General features: G+C 37.1%; 4 protein-coding genes and 1 long non-coding RNA gene across 8 annotated transcripts; 4 read left to right on the top strand and 1 right to left on the bottom strand.

The window, feature by feature from the left end:
• Positions 1-273: 273 nt before the first annotated feature.
• On the top strand, positions 274-1444 carry nanos2 (nanos homolog 2). The gene has a single exon (XM_071485895.1). The coding sequence runs from the start codon at positions 680-682 to the stop codon at positions 1175-1177; it is 498 nt and encodes a 165-aa protein (XP_071341996.1). The 5' UTR covers positions 274-679; the 3' UTR covers positions 1178-1444.
• Positions 1445-3154: 1710 nt separating this feature from the next.
• On the top strand, positions 3155-6195 carry LOC139625292 (uncharacterized). Of its 2 annotated transcripts, XM_071485143.1 has the most exons (8): positions 3323-3382; positions 3491-3609; positions 3752-3896; positions 4024-4137; positions 4448-4592; positions 4729-4877; positions 4977-5110; positions 5352-6195. In XM_071485143.1, exons 2-8 carry the CDS (start codon positions 3510-3512, stop codon positions 5501-5503), a joined length of 939 nt encoding a protein of 312 aa, XP_071341244.1. In that variant the 5' UTR covers positions 3323-3382; positions 3491-3509; the 3' UTR covers positions 5504-6195. The 2 variants fall into 2 exon arrangements, with proteins under 2 accessions (XP_071341245.1, XP_071341244.1); XM_071485144.1 differs by having other exon boundaries at positions 3155-3609.
• On the bottom strand, positions 3995-13502 carry LOC139625293 (uncharacterized). 3 transcript variants are annotated; one of them, XR_011691871.1, is made up of 5 exons: positions 12789-13502; positions 11468-11612; positions 11141-11230; positions 7455-7552; positions 6663-6865 (listed from the first exon to the last, which is right to left on the bottom strand). It is a non-coding gene; the product is annotated as an uncharacterized lncRNA (long non-coding RNA). The 3 variants fall into 3 exon arrangements; XR_011691869.1 differs by having other exon boundaries at positions 11472-11612; XR_011691870.1 differs by lacking the exons at positions 6663-6865; positions 7455-7552 and adding an exon at positions 3995-4123 and having other exon boundaries at positions 11472-11612.
• On the top strand, positions 8842-12201 carry LOC139625291 (uncharacterized). The gene is made up of 8 exons (XM_071485142.1): positions 8842-9051; positions 9583-9691; positions 9859-10003; positions 10264-10377; positions 10573-10717; positions 10846-10994; positions 11083-11222; positions 11490-12201. Exons 2-8 carry the CDS (start codon positions 9592-9594, stop codon positions 11639-11641), a joined length of 945 nt encoding a protein of 314 aa, XP_071341243.1. The 5' UTR covers positions 8842-9051; positions 9583-9591; the 3' UTR covers positions 11642-12201.
• On the top strand, positions 12339-21803 carry LOC139625290 (neurofilament heavy polypeptide). Its single transcript, XM_071485141.1, has 17 exons — positions 12339-12792; positions 13518-13561; positions 13865-13929; positions 14018-14157; positions 14615-14675; positions 14764-14968; positions 15137-15229; positions 15381-15461; positions 16100-16279; positions 16420-17150; positions 17738-18283; positions 19188-19824; positions 19909-19976; positions 20107-20247; positions 20844-21004; positions 21144-21234; positions 21477-21803. Exons 1-17 carry the CDS (start codon positions 12769-12771, stop codon positions 21557-21559), a joined length of 3351 nt encoding a protein of 1116 aa, XP_071341242.1. The 5' UTR covers positions 12339-12768; the 3' UTR covers positions 21560-21803.
• Positions 21804-22190: the final 387 nt, after the last annotated feature.

Below are 22190 nucleotides of genomic sequence, written 5' to 3'. Positions count from 1 at the left end.
GCAGTGACAACAAACAAAGCACAGGCACATCAAATCGTCAGATTCACATAGACAACATTAAAATTAGCGCACATAAAGTCAAATACGCACATAGTCTACAGTTTGCACAATCACTCTCTATTTTATTATAACTTTTTTTTTTTAACCAGTTTTATTCCTGCATAGTTTGTTGCACATTTGAGTTTATGTGATTAGAGAGGGCGTGATGGCAGGTGACAATTGACACTCTGTCTGACCTTTCAGCACTTAAAGCATGACAGGTGCACTGTTAAAATTGGAAACAACAGAATCACCTAGGATAGCCTTTTATTTATCCTGCATTTCATTGTGCTTTAAGTCCTAATTTAAGATCTCTTTCCAGACTTTGAGTTAGTAAGATTATTCCCAAAATCCTGATCCATCAATCAAATTCAAACAGGCAGACAAACAAATTCCAACATGAAGCCATAGATGAGTGACAACAAAAACAACTAAATGTTGCTTTGTGCTGAATTTTCCAGCCTTCTCAGTCCTGTGAGATGAAAGACAACCATCCAAACTGCACGACAGGAGTTTTTTTTTCCTCCAGACACCTGCCATCAACCTGCCTATAGGCAAAAACATTGTTGCACTTTCGGACCTCTACAAATATGAGACGCTCCAACACACGCACAAACTTTGTGCGATTGTTCTCCGAAAAATGACAACAATGCAAAGACAAGTCGGGGTCCAGAGCTCCCTCCTGGCTGACGGGGACTGCTTCGACATGTGGACTGACTACATGAAGTTAAACGGACTGCTGGAGAGGCTGTGCCGCAGCAGCGAGATGGACCACAGAGACACCGAGCGCCCAAAGACAGAGGAGGCGGCACCGTGGAGCCACATCCAGGCCACATCTCGGCAGGAGGAGCGCAAACACTCCACGGAGAACAGCTCGGCCAGCAGCCTGTCCGACACCAGCTGCACCGGGGCTTCTGCAGACTACTGCCGCTTCTGCAAACAGAACGGAGAGTCTCCACGGGTGTACCGCTCACACAAGCTGAAATCCGTGGACGGGAAAGTCACCTGCCCCATCCTACGGAACTACACCTGTCCCATCTGTGAAGCCACCGGGGATTACGCTCACACACGCCGGTACTGCCCGCAGGCGCAGCGGCGGGAGGCTGTGAAGATGCTGCCAAGGGGCAGGTTCTGGTAGCTGTGATGGACACTGAAAGACTGATGAGACTGTACATAATTACCAAAAAAAAAAAAAAAAAAAAAATGTTTTGGCCATGTGTTCATGTGCACACAGACTGTTTCAGGTATTTGAATGTGCAGCTTGGAGTGAGATGTTTCATGTTTGAAACTTAATTTTGTTAGTATATTATTGGATTGTGACTTTAGTTTTCTTATGCGACTTCTATGTTGCAACAGACTTGGCTGCACTCGTTGGATACTAATTCTGCAAATAAAACTTGGTTTCACTGAAGTCTTTGTCAGTTGTCTTTTATTATAAAATACCTGGAACGTCACAAATACAATTTTGAGGTATTTTTACTTGAGTATATTTCTATGCTTCTTTACAAACTCCATACAGTCAACAAGTGGGGTACATATTGTAATTTTACTGCATTTACCTGACAGCTTTATACATTACATTCAGCTTATCAATTGAAAATATAAATCAAATACTGTTGATTAAACTGTGGAGCAGTATGCAAGGTAGTTAAAATTAGCTCCACCTTCTGCAACATTAATATAAAGAGATGGTTACACACTGATGTGATGGAGTGAAAACATAGTAGCATATTATTGAAAAACTCAGTACAACACTGGAGTAAAAACTCAAAGTACCACAGAAAATGTGTATGTTTGTAGGCTCATTACACAAAATAAATGAATGAAGGAGACTTATGCAATGAAGGTAAGACGCCGGTACAATTAGAGTCACAACTTTTTTAATGGCAAAGACAATGACTCATCATTTCATAACCCGTGATTCATAACTCACTAATTCATGTTCATAAAAGACCAGACTCTGGTCCAACCTCCTGGGCCACATACCGCTTTGATCAGGTGATAAATTGCTGTTACCAAACTGCTGAATGAACAATGACCTCTTTTAGCGAGAGTTATATCATAAAGAATTTTTTTTTTTTTTAAGTGTCTTTAATGTGACTACATATGTCTGTCAGATCAATAACATATTAGCCATGATCACATTCTAAAGACCCACCCACCACTGAATGTTTATTGATTTGATTTGGTTGTTTGATTGTCGCTTACTAAACCTGGTATCTAAGGATGACAAGGACTTAAACAGATCAGCACAGCTCACATCTTGACTTCTGTAGGTCAGGGTAGATGGACTGAAAATTAAAAAGAAGGAAAAAAGGTCGGAGAGAGATGAAGAATGAGAGCGAGATGTTGAGGTGGAAGAAACATTCTAACAGTACTTCAAGTAATTCAAGGTCAAGTGCCCCCTTTGTCCACAATTGAGCCATATTTTGCAAAGAAGAACATTTCAATCTGTTTTTAATTTTGATTTAAACAACGTTGAGAAAGATTTATTTCACTTTTTAATAGAAAACAAAATGTTAAGGGCTCAATTCAAGACTAAAATTACTTAAAAAGAGAGAGAATTCTTTTCATCGTGTTTTAGGTGTTAATCAAATTATCTGCAAAGTGTGGAAGTATAAAATAGCGTAAAATGGACTTACTCAAGTAAAGTACAAGTACAGCTAAATTTTTTCTTAAGTACCGATCTTGAGTAAATTAAATTCAACTGCTGATGAGGTCAGAAAGTCAACCTTTATCCTTTGCCTGGCAGGTCACAGGCTGGAGGGTGAACGGTTCAGAAGGGCCTCCAGACCAGAGGCTACTGTTAACAAACAAGGCGTAATTTGTAGTCGTTCACCGTCTCTTTCAAGATGTGGGTCTTGCTCTTAAGAAGAGCGTGGGGGCTTCTACATGTCTGTGCCTATGCAGGGGCACATGGTCTCATAATCTGTCCATGACCTCATGGTGTGACGTTCACCCTCTGTTAATGTAATTATAGTACAGTAACTTTCATTTTGACTGAGTAATAAACATGGTTCTTTTTTCTGTTGTTATATACCATGATAAATTATCTCCAGATGGCAGTGGGCCAACATTTCATGACTCTCACCCGGTCTCACCTCCTGGATTGGATGATAAAGACCTGTTACCGAACATCACTACTGGGACAAAGTGACAAACAAAGGGCACATGAGGGAAGTCCCTTAACGCTGATGATATACGTTCCAAACATGTACACGTGCTGACAGGTAATAAAAGGTTGGCTGTTACACAACCAGCCTTTATGAAATAAAAGCCTCACCTCGACAACTGTGTTTGTGTTGCATTTGTACTGCTTTCATCCAAGAGCGCACAACAAGTGGTATGTCAGAGACTTCTTTATTCATGCTAATATTGGTGTCATTTGGTCTGAATGTGGTCTGCTTCTCATATTATAATGTGTTTTAATTCATAATGCTTGTGTTTTTAGATAAGATAACTTATCCACAATGGCAAAACATAACCTTAGCCTTCTGATTGCCATTGTGCTGGCTTTGTGTTTCTTCATAATTACCATGGCCTTCACCGCTCTGGCAGGGACAGGAATATGTAAGTCCAAGTGATGATCTTTTTATATATATTATTTTGTCATATATAAAATTAATTATATCATATAAAATTGTAGAAATGATCCTTGTGAAGATACTAAACCGTATCTGTGGTATTTCATTTTTGAATTTGTGTCCCCCAGATCCATTTTTGTCGAGCACTAGTAATATTTCAGATGAGTTTGAAACCGAGATCACACCAGCAGGATGGACCTTTACCATTTGGTCAATCATTTACACCTTCCTGGCTTTAGTGTTGGTCTATCTCTTCTCTGGCATCTTTAGGAAGTAAGAACCTGCCTACAATGAAAGTTTTCATCTTTTAAAAAAAAACAATCAAAGGGTATCTTTGTCTCCTGCACTGTATCTGGTATGTTTAAGTGTACATTTACCACTCTGGGATTTCTTTCTCCAGGAATGTCTATGGTTACGTCTACTGCAGCCCTGCTGTTCTGCCACATGGATTTTATGTGGCTTGGTGCTTGAACATGGGCTTGAATACTGGATGGCTCCTCCTGTGGGACAGAAAGTGAGATGACATATTTTCTTCATTTTCTTTCTGAAATCCCTCCTTTAAAAGTTTTAAAGTTCTTTCTTATAACGGTGTCCCATGTTGTACAGATTGTAAAACCCTATTAGGCAAGTGTGTGATTTTGGGCAATATGTGTATATAAAATTGACCTGACTTGATTGAAAAATGCAGGACACTCACACAAGAAACATGTCAATATGGTTGCTTTATTTTACTGTGTAGCACACATTTTCTGTGATACAGTTTTGCTGCAGATATGAACATTGTACTAAAACATACTTTTTTCTATCTTTCATCCCTATCAAAGGTTGATTCCTGCTGCTCTGGCTTTCCTTATCCTGATCGCCTTGACCAACTACATCATGATATTCTTCTCCTGCTTTGGTCTCCATAACTTTGGAGCGTGGCTAAACAAATACCACAAAGTAGACCTGTGGCTCCACCGTGTGTTGGTAAGAGTTGCAGCTCAATTTCAAGATTATTTTAATCTACCTCCCAATAACATCTTTTGTGCGAACTCCAAAGTAATTTTCTTCCTTTAAAGCCTCTGTCTCTGTATTTTTGTCTTTTCTGTTGTCTCTATTGCAGATTCAAAATGGAATTGCCATATATGCAACATGGACGACCATTGCATCCCTAGTTAACCTGGCTGTTTTGCTGAAATATAATGCAAACATGTCCCAGGCGGATGCTGCCACTGTCTCTCTTGCCATTTTGACTGTAGTGTTATTTGTATGGTAAGTGCCAAAGAGAGGAAAATCATGTTATATATTTCATAAATTATTTTTTAAAACAGAAAACATTTTTCTGAAGCAAATGCATTGGCTCTCTCACAGGTTCATGCTGGAAAACACTCTCCTCGACAAACACGTGAGGTTCATTCTCACCATTTACCCAGTTGTGATCTGGGCGGTGACGGGAGTATTCACGAAAAATGGTGAAGTTTCTTCACGCAATAATACCTTCACTGGTGAGGAACTGAAAAAAAATCTCAACCAAAATCACATGACTTGCATGTTTCATACATTTTTCAAATCATTTTCCCTCAACCATTTCAGAGACTGTGATTGATTTTTACAATACAAACAGGGCATACTGTGAATTATACCTGTCTATTTCAGCTTATTGTCAACTTTCATGCTGCATTTGTGATAGCTGACATATAGTATGCACACTTATGTCTCTCTCTGCTGTTTTTTCTTCCACTATAGTCTCCCTGTTGGCTATAGGTTGTATCTTGTGTGCTGCACGGCTATTTTTGGTCATCTGGAAGCAAATCAAACAGCCATTTTACAAAGACGTCAACACTGAGGCCATATCTCCAATGGAGATCGCTGAGAAGCAGAAAAGGATATTTAAGTGAACATTCATTTAATATTTTTCTGATAAACCTTGGTGTATGGAGTCAGTGTGGTTTATGTATGAGATGTACTTCTAAATGCTTTGTATATGTTGTAATTTATGACTTTTGTTTTGCTTTGGAGACACTGCTGACTGCACATGATGAACTTTCACAACATAAATGTGATATGAAATTAAAAGAAGCTGAAGTTGACTGAGCTGTCAATACATTATGTATTCATACTGTGCTCTGACATCCCTGATGGATCAAATTCAATATATGTATTATACATTATATTCTGTCTATGTTTCATACAAATGTGAAATTGTTTTTGTTCATGCATTTCATTTTAATTTCTGTTTTCTGTACAGTTAAAAATAAATGTTTTTATTTCTCAATTGTGTGCTTTTGTGGAATGATTATTGAGATAACAGAAACTGAAACTACAATCAACCAGTACAACAACGGCCTTGTCCCTAGAGTATCCAGTAATAACAAAATGAGTTAGATAGAATCACAATAATACGGATGGATGATGGCACTGATCACTCTGCATATTATGAAACCAAGGCTACTTTGTGTGGCTACTCTTCTGCCGCTGCTGCTTGTTTAACCACATTGTCTTTCGATGTAATTGTAATGTATATACTTGATTCTTTTCCTGTCAGTTATCATCATTTTATGTACTTTGCCTCCTCCTTATTCTTGTAAAAATTACCCTATCCTTGTTTAGTACCTGCTGTTCCATTCTCTGTCCCAGCATGCCTCTTCTTCTTTCTCTCTTCTTTGCTAAATTTAATTATTACATTTACAGTATCTCCTACACTGTAAGACTTTTTAGTGTAAATTTACAGTAATTTACTGGCAGCAGCTTCACCCATAAGGCACTGTATTTTTTTTACAGCTTCTTACTGTATTTTAGAATTACAGTAAATCACTGGAAATACATGTGCAGTTCTTTACTGTATTCATGTAAGTTTACAACACAATACTTTTCACAGTTTTTCAGTAAATTACTGTAAATTTACCATCTGTTACTATGGTACTACTACTACTACTACTAATAATAATAATAATAATAATAATAATAAACAAATTAATGAAAAGGGATGACATTCATTATGCAGTTCATTTTTAAATATTTATTGAAATATATATATATTTTTATTCAAATAGCAGTACAATATTGAGTGAGTGAGTGTGTATGTGCATGTGTGTATGAAAGACAAACAAACAGACAAAGTCCTACTTGAAATCACTGCGCTTCTTGATGCGTGTAAACATGCAGGTTCACTGATGTCGTCTTCTCTTTGACCATGTTTCTGCTCTTCTTGGTCTCATGTCTCGCTTTTGTGCCACTGAGGATTAATATCAGTGCAGGTTCTGAAAAACAATTTAGAACAAAATAAATATTTGTCTTGAAATATCGCTCAAAAAACATTTTTTGAGTTCTTGATACATGGGATCAAAATGTAGACACCACAGTTTCTAAAGGGACAAGAAACTGTCACACCCTCTATACTTTGTGCCTTTTATGTGTCACACCTTATAGAAAACTCCCCATGACTGTGTGTAATTAACAATGCATCAGTGCAACAGTTTGGCATAAACAACAAAACAGTGAACTGTCAGAAATATCTGAATAAAGTCTTGTATGATTCTTTTTGCCAACTGGAAAACAAAGCGTTAAGTTAGACCTACAGTCTCACTACATTACTTCAGTTAAATTATCTTTCAGCAAAAGCAACAGTGTTGTTTACTGGTGTTGTAAACTGAGACAAAATACTGACATGTTAATTTTAGCTATAGCTAAAGAACTGCATGAATCTTTTCAGTGACTAAGACTGTCTTAAAAGGCAGGAAATTCAACTGGAGAAAGTCAAACTGAATTTTTTACTTCCTTGACAGGCATAATGTTATGACATCAGCTAAGATTTTGACACTTTGAGGCAGAATAAAAATGGTGACATACCTTATTCAGTTGAGGTTGCCTTATCAATGCAGCTCTGGACATTTGTGACAAAAGGCTGAGCAGGTTGTAGTGAGGCTGTGTCTTTGTGGTGACAGACACTGGTGAAAGGGTAAAAATCCAGAAAAATAAAATGCAAGCTGCAAAAACAGCCCAAACTCTTTTGCATGATCTTGTTATGTTGGTTAATTTTTAAATCTTAGCTCCACCCTTTTTTCAACTTCCCAAGATGCTCAGCTGTTTACAGTAACGTTTACAGTTAATTACTGTAGATAATGGCATTCTCTGAAAGGGCCGTCTCCACGTTTTTTTTCTCTCTCAGATTGCATTGCAGTTCACAGCATGGCACTGTATGACAATAATACCAGGGGGGGTCTACAAAACTCTTCAAAAATTTTCAAGAGCCACAAAAGATGCTGCCACCATGTTATGCACTAATTTGAATGCTTTGTTGTTTGTGTGGTAAGTGGTCTTCACTTGGATAACACAGGTTGGTTTTCGAAAACAGTGGCTTTAACAAACGTGCGGTATATCTTCACCGTTTACCATGTTGTGATCTGGGTTCTGGCTGGAAACCTGAACAGAAACTACTACTACTACTAGAAAGACACTGTAGACAGTTCCATATGAATGATGCAGCTCCGCTGCTGCCTTCATTCTCTGCACTGTTTGTTGCAAGGATTGGCTTGGTGATTTGGAGACAGCCTCTTCACGAAGATGTCAGTTCTATATCGTATCACAGTTATTTAGCATTACTTTGTTAATAATCATGAGGCCAAATTATATGATGCAATATACTATAAATTATTTTGTAAATTGTGATGAATGTTATCAAATTCTGTATGTAAGTATGTTTTACAATGAATTATAATGCTTTCATTGGCAATATTCCTCTGTAACCTTGGTTGATTGTTCTCTGAACCTTTTATGACATATTGATTGCAAACAGCTCATTAGATAAGGAGACCATTACAACACCTTATAGTATAGAGTTTATGTTTTATACATTTAACAGTGCAGTTTATTTACTGCCAAAATCAAAACTTTTGCTCAACTCAATTATCATACATTTTCTACTTACATGTCCACAGCCAACAAAAACTTGCAAAAAGTTTTCAAGAGTTTCATAATTTAGGAGCCACACCTTTTATGAAAAAGACGTTATGTGGTGTGACTGTCTGGATGGCCTCTATATTTACTGCAAAGCACTGATTATTATCACTTGCTGTGCTCCTGGGAGGTCAAAGGTCAGGTTCAAAGAATTTGAATGTTACTTTTTCTTACTATGATTGTGGTTTTACCAAAATTGGAGATTTAAAAAAGATATGAATACATTTACACAAATACTGTTATTCATTCAGGAGCCACGTTTATGGATGGTTTCATAATTATGGCGTGTATGTGGGAAAATATTGACACTTGTCTTTTATGATCCACTGCTCTGAGGAAGAAATGTGTAGGCTACAAGATAAGAGATGCACGTGGTGCTTTGAGAGGTCGCAAGCCTTCCTCTTACACAACCAGCTATTCTATAAAGTGGGCAGCCCTCTGTCCTCTGCACAGTTACTGTTGGTCTTCACATAGGGAGGAGCAGAGAAAGGTATGTCTTGTTTAACTTTACTGCGTCTTAATCGTGTGGGCGCACTTTTTGTTAAGATGCCAACCTTTTATTATCCTGAAAGTCAGCATGTTGCAGTGGCACGTGGAACATACATACTACTAGTGATACGGAGAGTTTAGAAACTTTACAAGAGTTTCCAATTCATTCAGTCCTTAAAATTTGAATGCTAAAAATAATTTACTTAGTTTTCTTGGTGATAAGCTTCAAAAAGGGTTATGAGACAGCTGGTGATTTATGAAAAAAAACTTGGTGTAATTGTCTGTATTGCCTCTGGATATACTGCACTGGGTGAATGATTATCATCACTTGTCCTGCCCCTGAGGGAGGTCAGAGCTTTAAATGCGGGTCATCACCACTGAAGCTGAGAGAGATTAACTTGCTCAAGAAAACTTCACTACTTATTTTCAGTACTTTTTAACATTTAAAAAAACTATCTCTGTGGTTATGTGCATGTGGTTTAACAAAAAAAAAAAAACGTTTCTATTTTTGAATATTTTTCATTTATCACAGTAGACCACAATGGGAAAACATAATTGTGGACGTCTTGCTGCGATAGTGGTTTCTGTTGTCGGCTTTGCAATAAGCCTGGTGTTCAATGGGCTGTCAGTCGTTGGGATAGGTAAGTCAAAATTCTGCTTTTTTTTAGATACTTTCTGTTACTCATGGAGAATGTTAAGTAACACTGTGAATGTGTACTGTATTATCTTTGAGAAATAACAAATATTAGTTGAACATGTCACAAGCCTCCATAATCTTGCCTAATATTTGTATTATATCTCCCACTAGGCCCTTATTATACCACTACAGCCAACGTGTCTGCTGTGTTTGACACCCAGCTCACACCTTCAGGATGGACCTTTAACATCTGGAGCGTCATCTACATCTGGCTGACAGCCATGATTATCTACATCCTCTCGGGTCTTTGCAGAAAGTTGTGGCCATTTTGTTTTTTTTTTTACATTTTCTTGTTTAAAACATTAAAATAATGCAAACCTTCTATCCCAGAAATATCTGGGGATATATAATATATCTATTTCCTTGCCTCAGATGCCACTTGTGTATTTTTTTTCGTGAGGAAAATTCGCAAAGTGTCATTTGCTTTAAGAGCCATAAGCAAGAATAATTGACTAAACTGACAGTAAACACAGTCTCACAGACCAAATGTTCAACTTTGGCTCTTTTGTCTTGTAGGAATGGTTATGGCTATGTTTACTGCAGCCCCGCAGTGCTGCCTTATGGATTCTTCATTAGCTGGTGCCTCAATCTGTGTTTCAACATTGGCTGGCTGCTTGTTTGGGACAGAGGGTGAGAGTCTCCAATGGGAGCTTTTAAATGGCTCTGTCGACCGTTTTTTTTTTTTATAAAGAAGCTTGCTGTAGTACATATTATAGGTTTACTATGTTTTACAACAACTTAATGTAAATTCTCGTACTGTATAGACATTTTTCAGACAGTAAAATTAAATATGTGTTGTTCTACTGTTTTCATCTCTCACTATAGAATAATGATTGCTGCATTGGTTTTTCTCATCCTGGTCATCTGCACAAACTACTCCATGATATGTTTCATCTGCCATGGACTTCATATTTATGGACCCTGGCTCAAGAAATACCACAACACAGACCTGTGGCTCCTCCGTGTGTTGGTTAGTGTGACATATCTGTGCAGCATTTGCATTTGCAGATTACTTGAGTCTGTTTTATTCATGTGAAGTTAAAGTAATGTTAATGTAATTGTCTCAATATATTAAATTTAAATACTTTTTTATTACAGGTTCAAAATGGCGTGATGATATACACAACATGGACAACCATTGCGACTCTAATTAACCTGACCATTGTACTGACTTATGATGTAAAGATGTCCCCAACGCACGCTGCCACCATCTCATACTCTATTTTGACGGTCTTGTTGTTTGTGTGGTAAGTTGTCTTCACTTGAATAACTCAAAATCTCAGATGCACATTAGAAATATTCTAAAACAATGTGTTTTTGTCGGGTGTTTCACAGGTTTATTTTGGAAAATCTTGTCCTTGACAAACATGTGAGGTACATCCTGGTCACCTACCCTGTTGTGATCTGGGCTCTGGCTGGAAACCTGGACAAAAACTATGACGCTGACTCACCCAGTCTCAATGGCATCTTCATTGGTAAGACACTGTGGACAGTTCCATATGAATTATATGTGATAAATATATGATAATCTCTACAATACAAAACATTTACAACAGTAAAGCAAATCTAATAAGAGCACATTTGAATACTTCCACTTAAGTAAAATGTTTCCTTTTCATCTCTAATAATATATGAGAAATATTATAATGCTAACCCAGATACTGCATATTGCAAAAATATTGGTCACCAGAAATGTCTATTTAAAAAAGTTGTAGCTTACTGACTGTATTTTTATCTCTTAGCTGTGCTGCTGGCTTCAGCCTCTGCGCTGTTCGTCACAAGGATTGGTTTGGTGATTTGGAGACATATCAAACAGCCACTTTACAAAGATGTCAGTCCTGAAGCCATGGAACCAATGGATATTGCTGAGAAGCAGAAGAAGATATTCAGCTAAACATTTTTCTTAACATATTTATGAGCTAACATACTAATGTCATATATCGCAGAAAATTGAAATTGTGTGTATTTTTTTGGCATTACTTTGTTAACAATAATTAGGCCAAATGTATTATTTTGTAGATTTTCATCCAATTCTGATAATGTACGGCATGTTTTGAAATGCACTACAGTGTAATTTGCATCATTTTGATTTGCAACATTCCTCTTTAACACTGACCGATTGCTCTCTGAGCCTTTTATGGCTCTTTTCTAACTTATTGAATGCTTACACAACTCATTAGGCTCTGATAAGAAGACTTTTACATCACCTTACAGTATAGACTCTATAATTTAAACATGCCAGAGTTTGTTTTATGTTTGTTTTATAACAGTGTTTCAATTATCATACATTTTATGTCTAATGCTCTGTAACCTCAGTAACAGTATGATGTATGTCTGTATTATAAAATTAATCAAGGTTAGATTTAAGAATGATTTACCTGTAGGGGGCAGCAAGGCGAGGCACCAAGTTTAAGTCAAATCTGACGAAAAATAAAGTGCAGAAGAAAAAGAACATCCGCAGCTTTGATAGTGGTTTTTGCCCGGATATTAGTTTTTCAGGCAACAAGTCCATAGCAAACCCAAGGCTTTGTCTGCCTGTAAAAGCTCCACCACTTAGACGTTTATGCGCTTGACGTTTATTACACATTTATTATTTTATTTTTTTAGGTTTTGTGTAAGTTTTTTCTACGATAGAGGCTAGGTTGGTAGGCATCTGTCATATTAGCAATACCTTAGCTAGTGATGCCTGAGAGGCTGAACTCAGGGAAGCAACGCACCGTCAACTGCTAGAATGCGCGGGTTAGTTACAAATAGTAAACAGCGCCATTGTTTTGCTAACGGTGCCGTTGTTTATCAAGTGAACGAAAGAGCTGGTCCACCAGCTTTCACATGTTTGTGTACTTATTCCCAGTATGATCTTCTACAGATTGGAGTCAGACGATTACATTGTAGGGGGCTTTTAAAAAAGAGGTATTAAAATCGACATGATAGCTAGCTAGCTAGCTGTTAGCTTGGGTCTCGCCGTCGGGAACCAGTCGTCTAACGTTATCGTCAAAAAGAAGAAATAGCTGGCTGTCATAAATGGAGACAAAGTACCCTACCTTGGTAAGTTAAGGGCTTCTTTTTGTGTTTCTGTCGTGCTCCAGAGGAAGGAAGGCTGAACAAATATGTAACGTTAGCCAAAACCAAGAGAGGGGGCTGACCTCACCTGTACAGACGTTAAACTAAACTCTGTCATATTAGCTTTTGAAACAGCTAAGACAGTGTCGTGCTGTAAATGCTACTTCCATGAAGGTCATAATGTGTTTTTGTTAACTATTTTAGAGAGGTGTTGATTCAACTTCACGGTCATTGTAGAGGCTGTGCTCTGTAATTTTATTACATTACATTAAATAACACTGAGACGCATTCTTATTATTTTGTCCATCCAACAAGTGGAGTACATAATTCCGTTCTCCTTCAGTAATCGTTGCAATTTTGGGTAAAATACAAGAGAAGTTGTGGAAAAAGTTAATAACGAAGCGGTGGAAACACAATTGTCAAAAAGGATAGAATCATCGCAAATTCAACATATGGAAAAAGTAAATGGTAGTGCTTCATTGCATGAAATAAGATGGATGAATGGCTAAATTACCTTAATCCATAATGATTACCAATGATTAAAAGACTAATGTCTGCTGCATTAGGTAATAGACTACATTAATTTTAGCTTGGTGTGCCTAATAAACTGAGAAATGAGCATTAATTCAAGTGATGTTGTTTGCTGGTTTGTTAGAAGTCACAGTTACAACTCAGGGCTAACTCTCTCTGTACTTGCTGTCTGTTCACAGAGGAGGCCAAAGAGGAAGCTCTGCTACCTTACAAACAAAGAAAGGTACATTTGAACATGTTGTTTAAAAAAAAAAAAAAAAAAAAAAAAAAAAAATCTCAAAGGTGATGTCTTGCAGTTTTGTAACTTAAATAGTTTCACTATTCATGTGCTCTGCAAGTTTTGCTAAAAACAGAAACTAGATAGCTGACAATTGGGATTTGCATCTTATGTAATACTGTAATAATTACAAACTAGAGATTATAGTTTAAGATAATGTGTTATTTCAATTTTATTTTAACTTTTGTACGGGCATTATAAAATGTTGCTATTCCAATTTTTTTTTAACTTTGACATTTGTGTTTTCAGTCAGTCTAAACAATGGACAGGAACACTGACATTGGGAGACGTTGATAAGATCTTTGATGACTTGGGTGAGTTGAGTATGTGATACATTTGTAATATTTTGCAGTTAGTTTGGCGTTTTTATTGTGTTAACCTATAATGTACTATTTTTTTCAGATTCATGCTCACAGGATGACCTGTTTTCCTGGTCTCCTCCACTCCATACCTCTGATACTGAGACAAACAAGACCGAGAGAGACAGTTCACCAGTCCCACAGGAGGCACACCTAACCAAAAAACTACCAACATGCCAGATGGTAATGTCATGTGTTTAATATGTTTAGATAGTTAGTATAATTACTTCTGCCGATATTACAAATAAATAGTCAAAAGGCGTTCTGTGTTGACATAAAGTAAATATATCTTGATATCTGCTGGGCTGCTAAGTCCCTGATGATTGATTTTAACATCTTTCTTTTGTTGTGTGTGTTTTCTGTCACTACCTTGAAGCTGTTCGCTGCTTGTGAAAGGGCTGATGAGACACTATTTCTATAGTTTTATTTGTCCTTTGAGAGATTTCATTCTCAATGTCTGCTAAGCAGTCCCAAAATGTTCACTAAACCTAACTGTACAATGTGTATCATTGTGGGACAAAATAGTCTCAGCAGCTCTTGTGCCCCTGATCATGGACTTCATGTACCTTTCTTGAATTAGACAAGATTTGATAACTTTAGATGTGTTCAGCCATTGAATGTCTGTTTTGTAACTCTTTAGGGTCCCAAAGGAGATGTCCTGCTCCCTGCAAAAAGGTCACCCAGTCCTAACTTGGACCTTGGTAAAATATTCTAAGACTTTCTAAGTTTACACATATTAATGTATTGGATGTTTTTCTTGTTTAAGGCTGGTTCTTTTCTTTGTTGCAGATTTGGACACCATATTCGACGTGCATGGGCCTGTAAAGACATCGAGCCCTATTGAAGATAATGTGGTTGGAGAAGGTTTAGAAGAGGAAAAAAAACAAGCTGAGCCCCCAATTCTCTTTGACTGTGAAGATGATGTAAAGAAAGACACAAAGACAGAGCCTCCACTCATCCAGAAACCCCAGAGCAATGGAACTGTCACAGAGGAGTAAGAAATGCATTCACTTTTTTAATGTAGGAAATAGACTGGCTGAAATAAGTGCAGCAGCACATTTTGATTGTGTTGTTTGTGAAAAGTGTGGGATTCTTGTGTCAGCACTAACATTGTGAATCAGCATATTTTCCCCCTTATAATAATAATTCTCATTTTCTCTAGAAATGAGGACTGTGACTTGGACTCTCCTCCAAGCAAGATTACTTTTAGCAAATCCATGATGTCCAGTCACAAAAACATGGTGGAGGGGTCATGGTAAGAGGTTTTTAATTCTCAAAATGATGATTAGTTTGCTGCAAGCATGTCATTGGTATCTGATGTTGTAACAATGTACATATGTGTATTCATTTTTATTTATTGTTGTGGGTTTTTTTTTTTTTTTTTGGTTTTGTTTTTTCCTCTGCAGCAAAGAGAGTCACCCAGTCAAAGAAAAATCACACAAGAAACCTCAAATACCTGTTTTGGAGGGCGAAAGAAAAACATCAAGGTAAGAATTGATGACTTTTGATGTATAGTTAGTTATTTTGCACTTTTACTTTGGTCCAGTGACCTAACAATACTGGATATTGTATATTGTATTGTGGAGTAACAGTATCTTTATTTGAGAATTTACCATTTGTCAATGTTACATCTTTGTAACAACTCTTGAATGAACAAACTTTCGGAACGTCAAAATTTGTATAGTGTTAGAATATATTACAGTGGTACAATAAACTTTATAGTAAACACAATAGTAAGAATATAAGAAAAATATGATTCAAGTATAATTAGAGTATAATATAACACTAACTTAACTGGAAAATGACATAATTATGAATAACTGTACATTAAAATAACAACAAAAGTGTGATAATGAATCAAGTCAAAAAAATATTGTATTGAAATTTACTCTTGCATATCTGCCAACACACCTACTGATACTGATGTATTTGTGATGAGACAATAATAGCCTGGTGATATGTCAAGCTACATTTTGATCCATATGACAGACAGTTTTCCTCCCACATCTGGAGTCAATTAAAAGAAATATATTGTTTCATGCAGGAGTGGAATACAGTGTGCAATTTGTAATTTTAGAAGAACTTTGCTCAGTCAATCCTGTTTTTTCTTTTTATTTATTACCAGGCAAGAAACGTCAGACCAATCTGTTCCACCTGTGAAACAGGTGCCTGAACCTGCAGCTCCTGAGAAACACTCAATAAGTGCCCACAGCCAGCCACAGGCAGAGACGTCCATCCGTGTGGGAAAAGACATGACAGCATTTCTACAGAAGCTTAGAGATGCCGGACAGCCCAAGCCTGCATGGTGAGTTAAGATAAGAGAACATCTAATTTGAAAAAAGTAATGGCCCTTGTATTTAAATATATATATATATATATATATATATATATGTTAAAAAATAAAATAAAACAATGAAGAATCCATTCTATATATTTTTTTGTTAGTTTCAGGAAGTCACTGTCACCAGTAAAAGTTCCCCCTCCTCCTCCTGAGCCAGAGGATGATTTCCTGATTTTGGATGATGATACACCTCTTTGGTTTTCCATCCCAAGTAAGACTGCAACCAGTAAGAGACAGAAGCTGAGCAGAACTTCCAGCACAGACAAAGACAGTTCAGCAGACAAGGGGACAAAGGTTAGCCCACTAGAAACTGCACAAAAAGAGGAAGAACCAGAAAAGGCAAAAGGCAAACAGGGCATTCAGCCTGGTAATCAAAAAATGAAAAGGAAGAAAGGGAGAGAGAGGAATGAAGTAACTGGGCCTGGAAATGATAAGGACGAATTGTCCAGTCCTGAGGATCTTCCTGCAGGTGACTTGGTGGAACAAGAGAAACCAAATAAAAAGAAACGACTCAATAAGATTCCATCGAAAGAGAGTGACAAGGCAAAGGAGGAACCTAAAGACACTGTCAGCAGGAAACCAGATGTAGAAAACCCCCCTCAGAAAGTGGAAAAGAAAGCTCAGAAGTCCTCTGAGATGAAAAGCTCAAAGTTTTCAAAAGATGGGAAAGAAAATACCAAGACAAGCAGGGCTAAGTCAGTAAAGAGGACCAGAAAAGTGACGCAGGGATCTGAAGACATAGAGAAGATGGTGCATGGTGAAGCTGTGAAGGAACAAAATCAGGAGCAGAACAATAAGAAGCATGCAGATGTTGGAGACTTGGGTTCCCTTTCAGGTAAAGACATCCTCCCCTTAAAATCTCCTTCCATGTCTTAACATTGAATTTTTCTGTCAGTTACTCTTATTGAATGTAAATGTTTTCCTCCTGTTTCCTCCTACTCTTTTAAAGCAAAACATGGCGAGCCTCAAACACGGTGCAGATATGTGGGATATCACCTGTTTTTTGACTATTTGGCTATACTTTTAAAAATGATCTTTATTATTATTATTATTATTATTATTATTATTATTATTATTTATTTGTTCTTAATATGGATACCCACTTTCTTTCACAAAGTAGTTACTTGTGAGCATGTGATCTACACTGAACAACAATTAAAATAAAATAAAATCAGTCTGATACCATATTAATGAAACAAGAAAAGCTACAACAAACCAAACATAAAGATAAAAAGAAATGATTAACAAACAGAATAAAATAACTTTACATATGAATTGGGAGGCAGTAGAAACTTGGAGTGAAAACATTGTATTAACATTATATCAAATAACTGTATTACAAAACATTTTCAGCAACAGCTTTCTTTCCTCCATTCAAAATCAGTGTCAGAAGTTCCTAAAAGACTTTTTTCTGCTCCACAGACAAAGAACTCATTAATTCTGATGCAGAGACAGTGAAGCATGTAGCAGACGGAAAGGCTAAACAGACCACGCTGCCAGTCATGTCTGAAGGGAGCTTGTCTGAGGAAAGTCAGATTCTTGGGAAACGGAAAAGAAAACCAACTGGACAGTGGTGGTTGAGTTCTCAGAGCACAGAGAAAACAAATGTTACAGACAACCAGCCTACACTCAAGAAGTCCAAAAAGCGCAACAAAGAGCCCAGAGCAGCAGAACCTTCACCAGTGAAAGCTAAGAAGGACAGAGTTTTAAAGAAAGGAAATCAGAAACAGCCTGCTCCGTCGTCCAGTCAGAGTACGATTAATTCTAAAGAAAAGAAAGCTAAACGGAACAAAAACAGACCTGCAAGAGGAGACAAGAAGATGAAAGCAACAGATGAAATATTTAACGTGATTGAGGCAGAGCAGGTTGAAGAGCAGCAGCAGCAGCAGAAAGTCTCAGATCAGGACCTGGATCCTGCACAATCAAGCCCTTTGGTCTTGACACACAGAGACCTCAGTCTTCACTCAGGTAAGGTCAGTGGTGGAGGAAGTACTGAGATTTTTCCTCGGATAAAAAAAAATAAAAATACAAGTTTAAAAATACTCCATTACAAGTAAAGGTCCTGAATATAAAATCCTGCTTAGATTTTAAAATATTTTAGTTTTTTCTTTATGGTTAATACTCCATCAATGCATCAATGTGTAAGTAGTGTTATAGTTATAACACTGTTATAGCTGCTCAAGATGAAGTTTGCTTTAACTACTGTATATCCTGTTCGATTAGTCCAGTGGTTCCTGAGCTAGGGTCAGGCCCCTCCAAAAGGTCACAAGATAAATCTGAGGGGCTGTGAAATGATAAATTGAAGAGGAAAGAAGAAAAAACACATTCCTCCTACAAAAATCTGTTTTCATTTTTTGACTTTTCTTAATCTTTGGAACTGACAATAATACAAAACATGACAAAGGGCCCCAACTATCACTGCTGTTTTTCCTTCCTAGGAGCTATATATTTTAACAATATATTTAACAATATTTCACAAAACATTGTATTTCATTAGCTTATTAATGTACTGTACTTCTGTGTTTTATTTAAAATCTTAGTCAGCAAACTGTTAGATAAATGTGGTAGAGCTAAAAGCAAAATGTTTTTTTATGAAAAAGTAAAAAGTAGCCTGAAATGGAAATACTGAGGGCCAGGGACCTCAAAATTGTGCTTAAGTACGGTTCTTGAGTAAATGTATTTAGTACTTTAGGTCCAATCTGATGTAAACAAAAACATCTTTGTCACACTCAAGCTTTTGAAGTTACACCTGAAATGTGTTTTCAGTTTGTAGAGAGGTGTAACTAATACCTGAATTTGAGTTTTGTGAATATAAAGGCCAACAAATAGGGTTTCTGACTTACTGAGATGTTCCATGTGTGGTGTTTTACAGGGGATCAGGTATTTCAGAGAGTCTACCATCACGTCTCTAATGAAAAAATGCAGAGCACAGCAGGGCCTGTCTCTCCCAGAAGACCTCTGGAGCAGCTCAGCGCAGCAGAATCAGAGAAACGGAGGAGGAAACCTCCTGGTAACTGGTGGTCGGTTAATGACATGTCTGAGGACGTGGAGAGCATCTCCTCGCAACCCCAGCAGCTTAATCCCAAGAAACCGAAACCTCTTAAGGACAGGAAAAAGCCGTCTAAAGGGAGTAGATCCCCTCGACTTGGAACTCCCAAAAACGGCAACGTGGCAGTGTCATCAAAACCAGCAGGGGGAGCTCATGAACCTCTGCTGAAACTGAAGCCACTGTCGGCTCCAAAGACTGTCAAACGCTCTCTGGCCACATTTAAAGAAATTTTCACATCAGCTGCAGAGACACCGACTGTGATCAGCAACAGAGACGCAGGTCAGAATGACAGACATAAAGTCAATGTACATGCTGCTGAGGAAATCACTGTTACTGACTGTGCAACACTCAGTAAGACTGATAAGGAGATACTCAGCATGGATGCTGGTGAATTCAGGAGCTCACAGAACAGCTCCGTCAATCATGACACTGCACAGGACAAGTGTCAGGCAGAAAACACGTAAGGAAAAGTCTAAATATTCCAAAACTTCCTTCTTTTTGTCTGTGTATGTTGTGTTTTTATCATTTTAACTTTTTCTGGCAGGTTAAAAGACCTCAGAAGTGGACCATCCTCTATGATTGAGCTTGAACAGTATGAGGAGATTGACTTGAGTATGTTTTAAACATTACATTTATAATTATAATATTATGAAAATTGAATTTTCTGATTGATCACCAAACCATCCTTTATAAAAAAAAAAAAAAACAATTAACTTTTCCTTTTATGTTGACTTTGTTCCAGTTCTGCCATCACACAGAGCAACTGCTGCGCTCTCTGTATCAGATCTGTGTGCTCCTCCTCTCAAACCACTGACCTTACAGCCAAAGGATAAGGCCAACCTGACAGAGTGGTTTAAGAGTCTCTGGTCTACCACTAACAACAGTAAGAAAATTTAATGTCTTATTTATACATATATTCCACTGACTTTGTGGATACACGAACGTGGGGTATTGTCTTTTAGAGAAGCAAGGTTCACCAGGTTACAGTAGTCATCAGTCATCAGTCAAAATAACCACTCAGCATGTACAAGATTTGCCCTCTGTCATTTGCATACTTAATGGAGCTTAGCAGGTTTACTTCAAGAACAAGTCTCACCCCTGTTTGTATTTTATTTACAGTGTTGTGTATTATTTAGACTTGTCTTACATTCTGTATGAAGAGAGAAGTCTTTCAGAAATGATCTTTGACTTCAAAAAGGCCAAGATTCGATTTAGTTATGAGCAATTATTATCCCAGTAGTTTGTTAATTAAAAATGTGAATAAAATGAATACATGAACAAATCTACAAAGTAATCTTCATCATACCATTGTATCAAAACAACTGTAATAACACAATTTATCTTCACATCATACAGGTAGTTTAATTCGACATATTTTTAATCAAATCATTAAATGATCCTAAAGTAAAGGTATAAAACATATGTGTTTACTGGCACGACCTCTCACTGAATAACCTTTACTGTTAATTTTAATTGTAGATGGTGCTGACATCACTCCAGACCAGTTTGACTGGTACTTCTATCAAGGCAGAGCGATTGGCCTCCTGGTGGACCTGAACTGTGGCTCCATCTGTAATGGAAAGATCCTGCTGGGCTCCTACATGAAGAAGCCTCTCTGGGTGGATCACAGTGCCACAACAGTCAGTCAATTAATTTCTCGTTATCTTTCACATATGATTATGTTCTATTAGAGTCCCTTCCCTCTTATATATCAGGGTTCTTAAAATACTTTGATGCTCCTTTATTTATTTCCTCCTCCGTTATTGTGTTTTGTTAAAGGTTTTTAACTTACTAACAAGCTCTTTGAGTGTAACCATCGATGGCAGAAAGTCCCACTTCAGCCCGGGACAATCCTTCATGGTGCAATGTGGTAAGGATGCAGTACAATCACATATATAAATCCTGAACTGAAGTTTTTTAATTTAATGAACTGTTTGTTCTCTCAAAAACCTGTTAATTGTGACCACATATTTACCAAAACCTTTTAGCTTCAAGCAGTGATTTTGACAGCTTTAGATGTTCACCTATGAAAATAAATAATGTCTTATTTTATAAAATATATATATATTTTTTTGTTTGATTTTTACCGATGTGTGTGTTGTGTTCACACAGGACATGCCTACAGCATCCAGAACCTCACTGCTCAGCCTGCAGTTCTGTACTTCACCAGGATATTAGCAGAAAGTTCAGATTGAAGTCAGCAGCTGGATGCAGAGTGGATTTCCAGCCACATTTCTTAAAAATTGACCAAATACCTAAGACTGGTGATGCTGGACATTATTTTTTATATTTAAATAGACGTACTTTCTGTATCAAAATATAAGTTGTAAATAGAAGAAATTTGGCTGTAAGTTTGTAATGGTCTTTTTTGATCCTAAGCTTTTCTGCAAGTGATAAAACAGATTTGAAGTGAATTGTGAATAAAGTTTTTTGCTGTTTGTTAGTTGAGTTTTATTTTGCCATTTCCTGTGATTGTGCAGTTCTAGCTTTCAGCCTCTAAAGGGCAGTGTACAGCAGCGGTTTATAGCCATCAGATAAGGTTTTAGTAAGCATGCAAAACAGGGTCCTTATCTGTAGTTAATTTTGTTTGGGTTTAAAAACAATTTCAAAGTGTTGCTAAATAATTATTGCTAAATAATTAGAACAAAATGGCCTTTAAAAGTTAATGTGCTCTGTTGATAGTTTGTCAAACATAAATTGCAGTGTTTCTAATAACTGATTTTTACATCCATCGCCAAGAACTCTACACCAGGAGTTTGGTTTTTTTTTAACAACAAATATACAGGTGTGGAAGAAGTTTTCAGATTTTATCAGTAATATTTCAGT

Source organism: Trachinotus anak, unplaced genomic scaffold, assembly GCF_046630095.1.
Source record: "Trachinotus anak isolate AG129_WGS33_773 ecotype Australia unplaced genomic scaffold, CSIRO_AGI_Tana_v1 ptg000009l, whole genome shotgun sequence".
Classification (NCBI taxonomy): Eukaryota; Metazoa; Chordata; class Actinopteri; order Carangiformes; family Carangidae; genus Trachinotus; species Trachinotus anak.
Note: the sequence above shows the minus strand (reverse complement) of the source record. Positions and strands in the feature narration are given on the sequence as shown.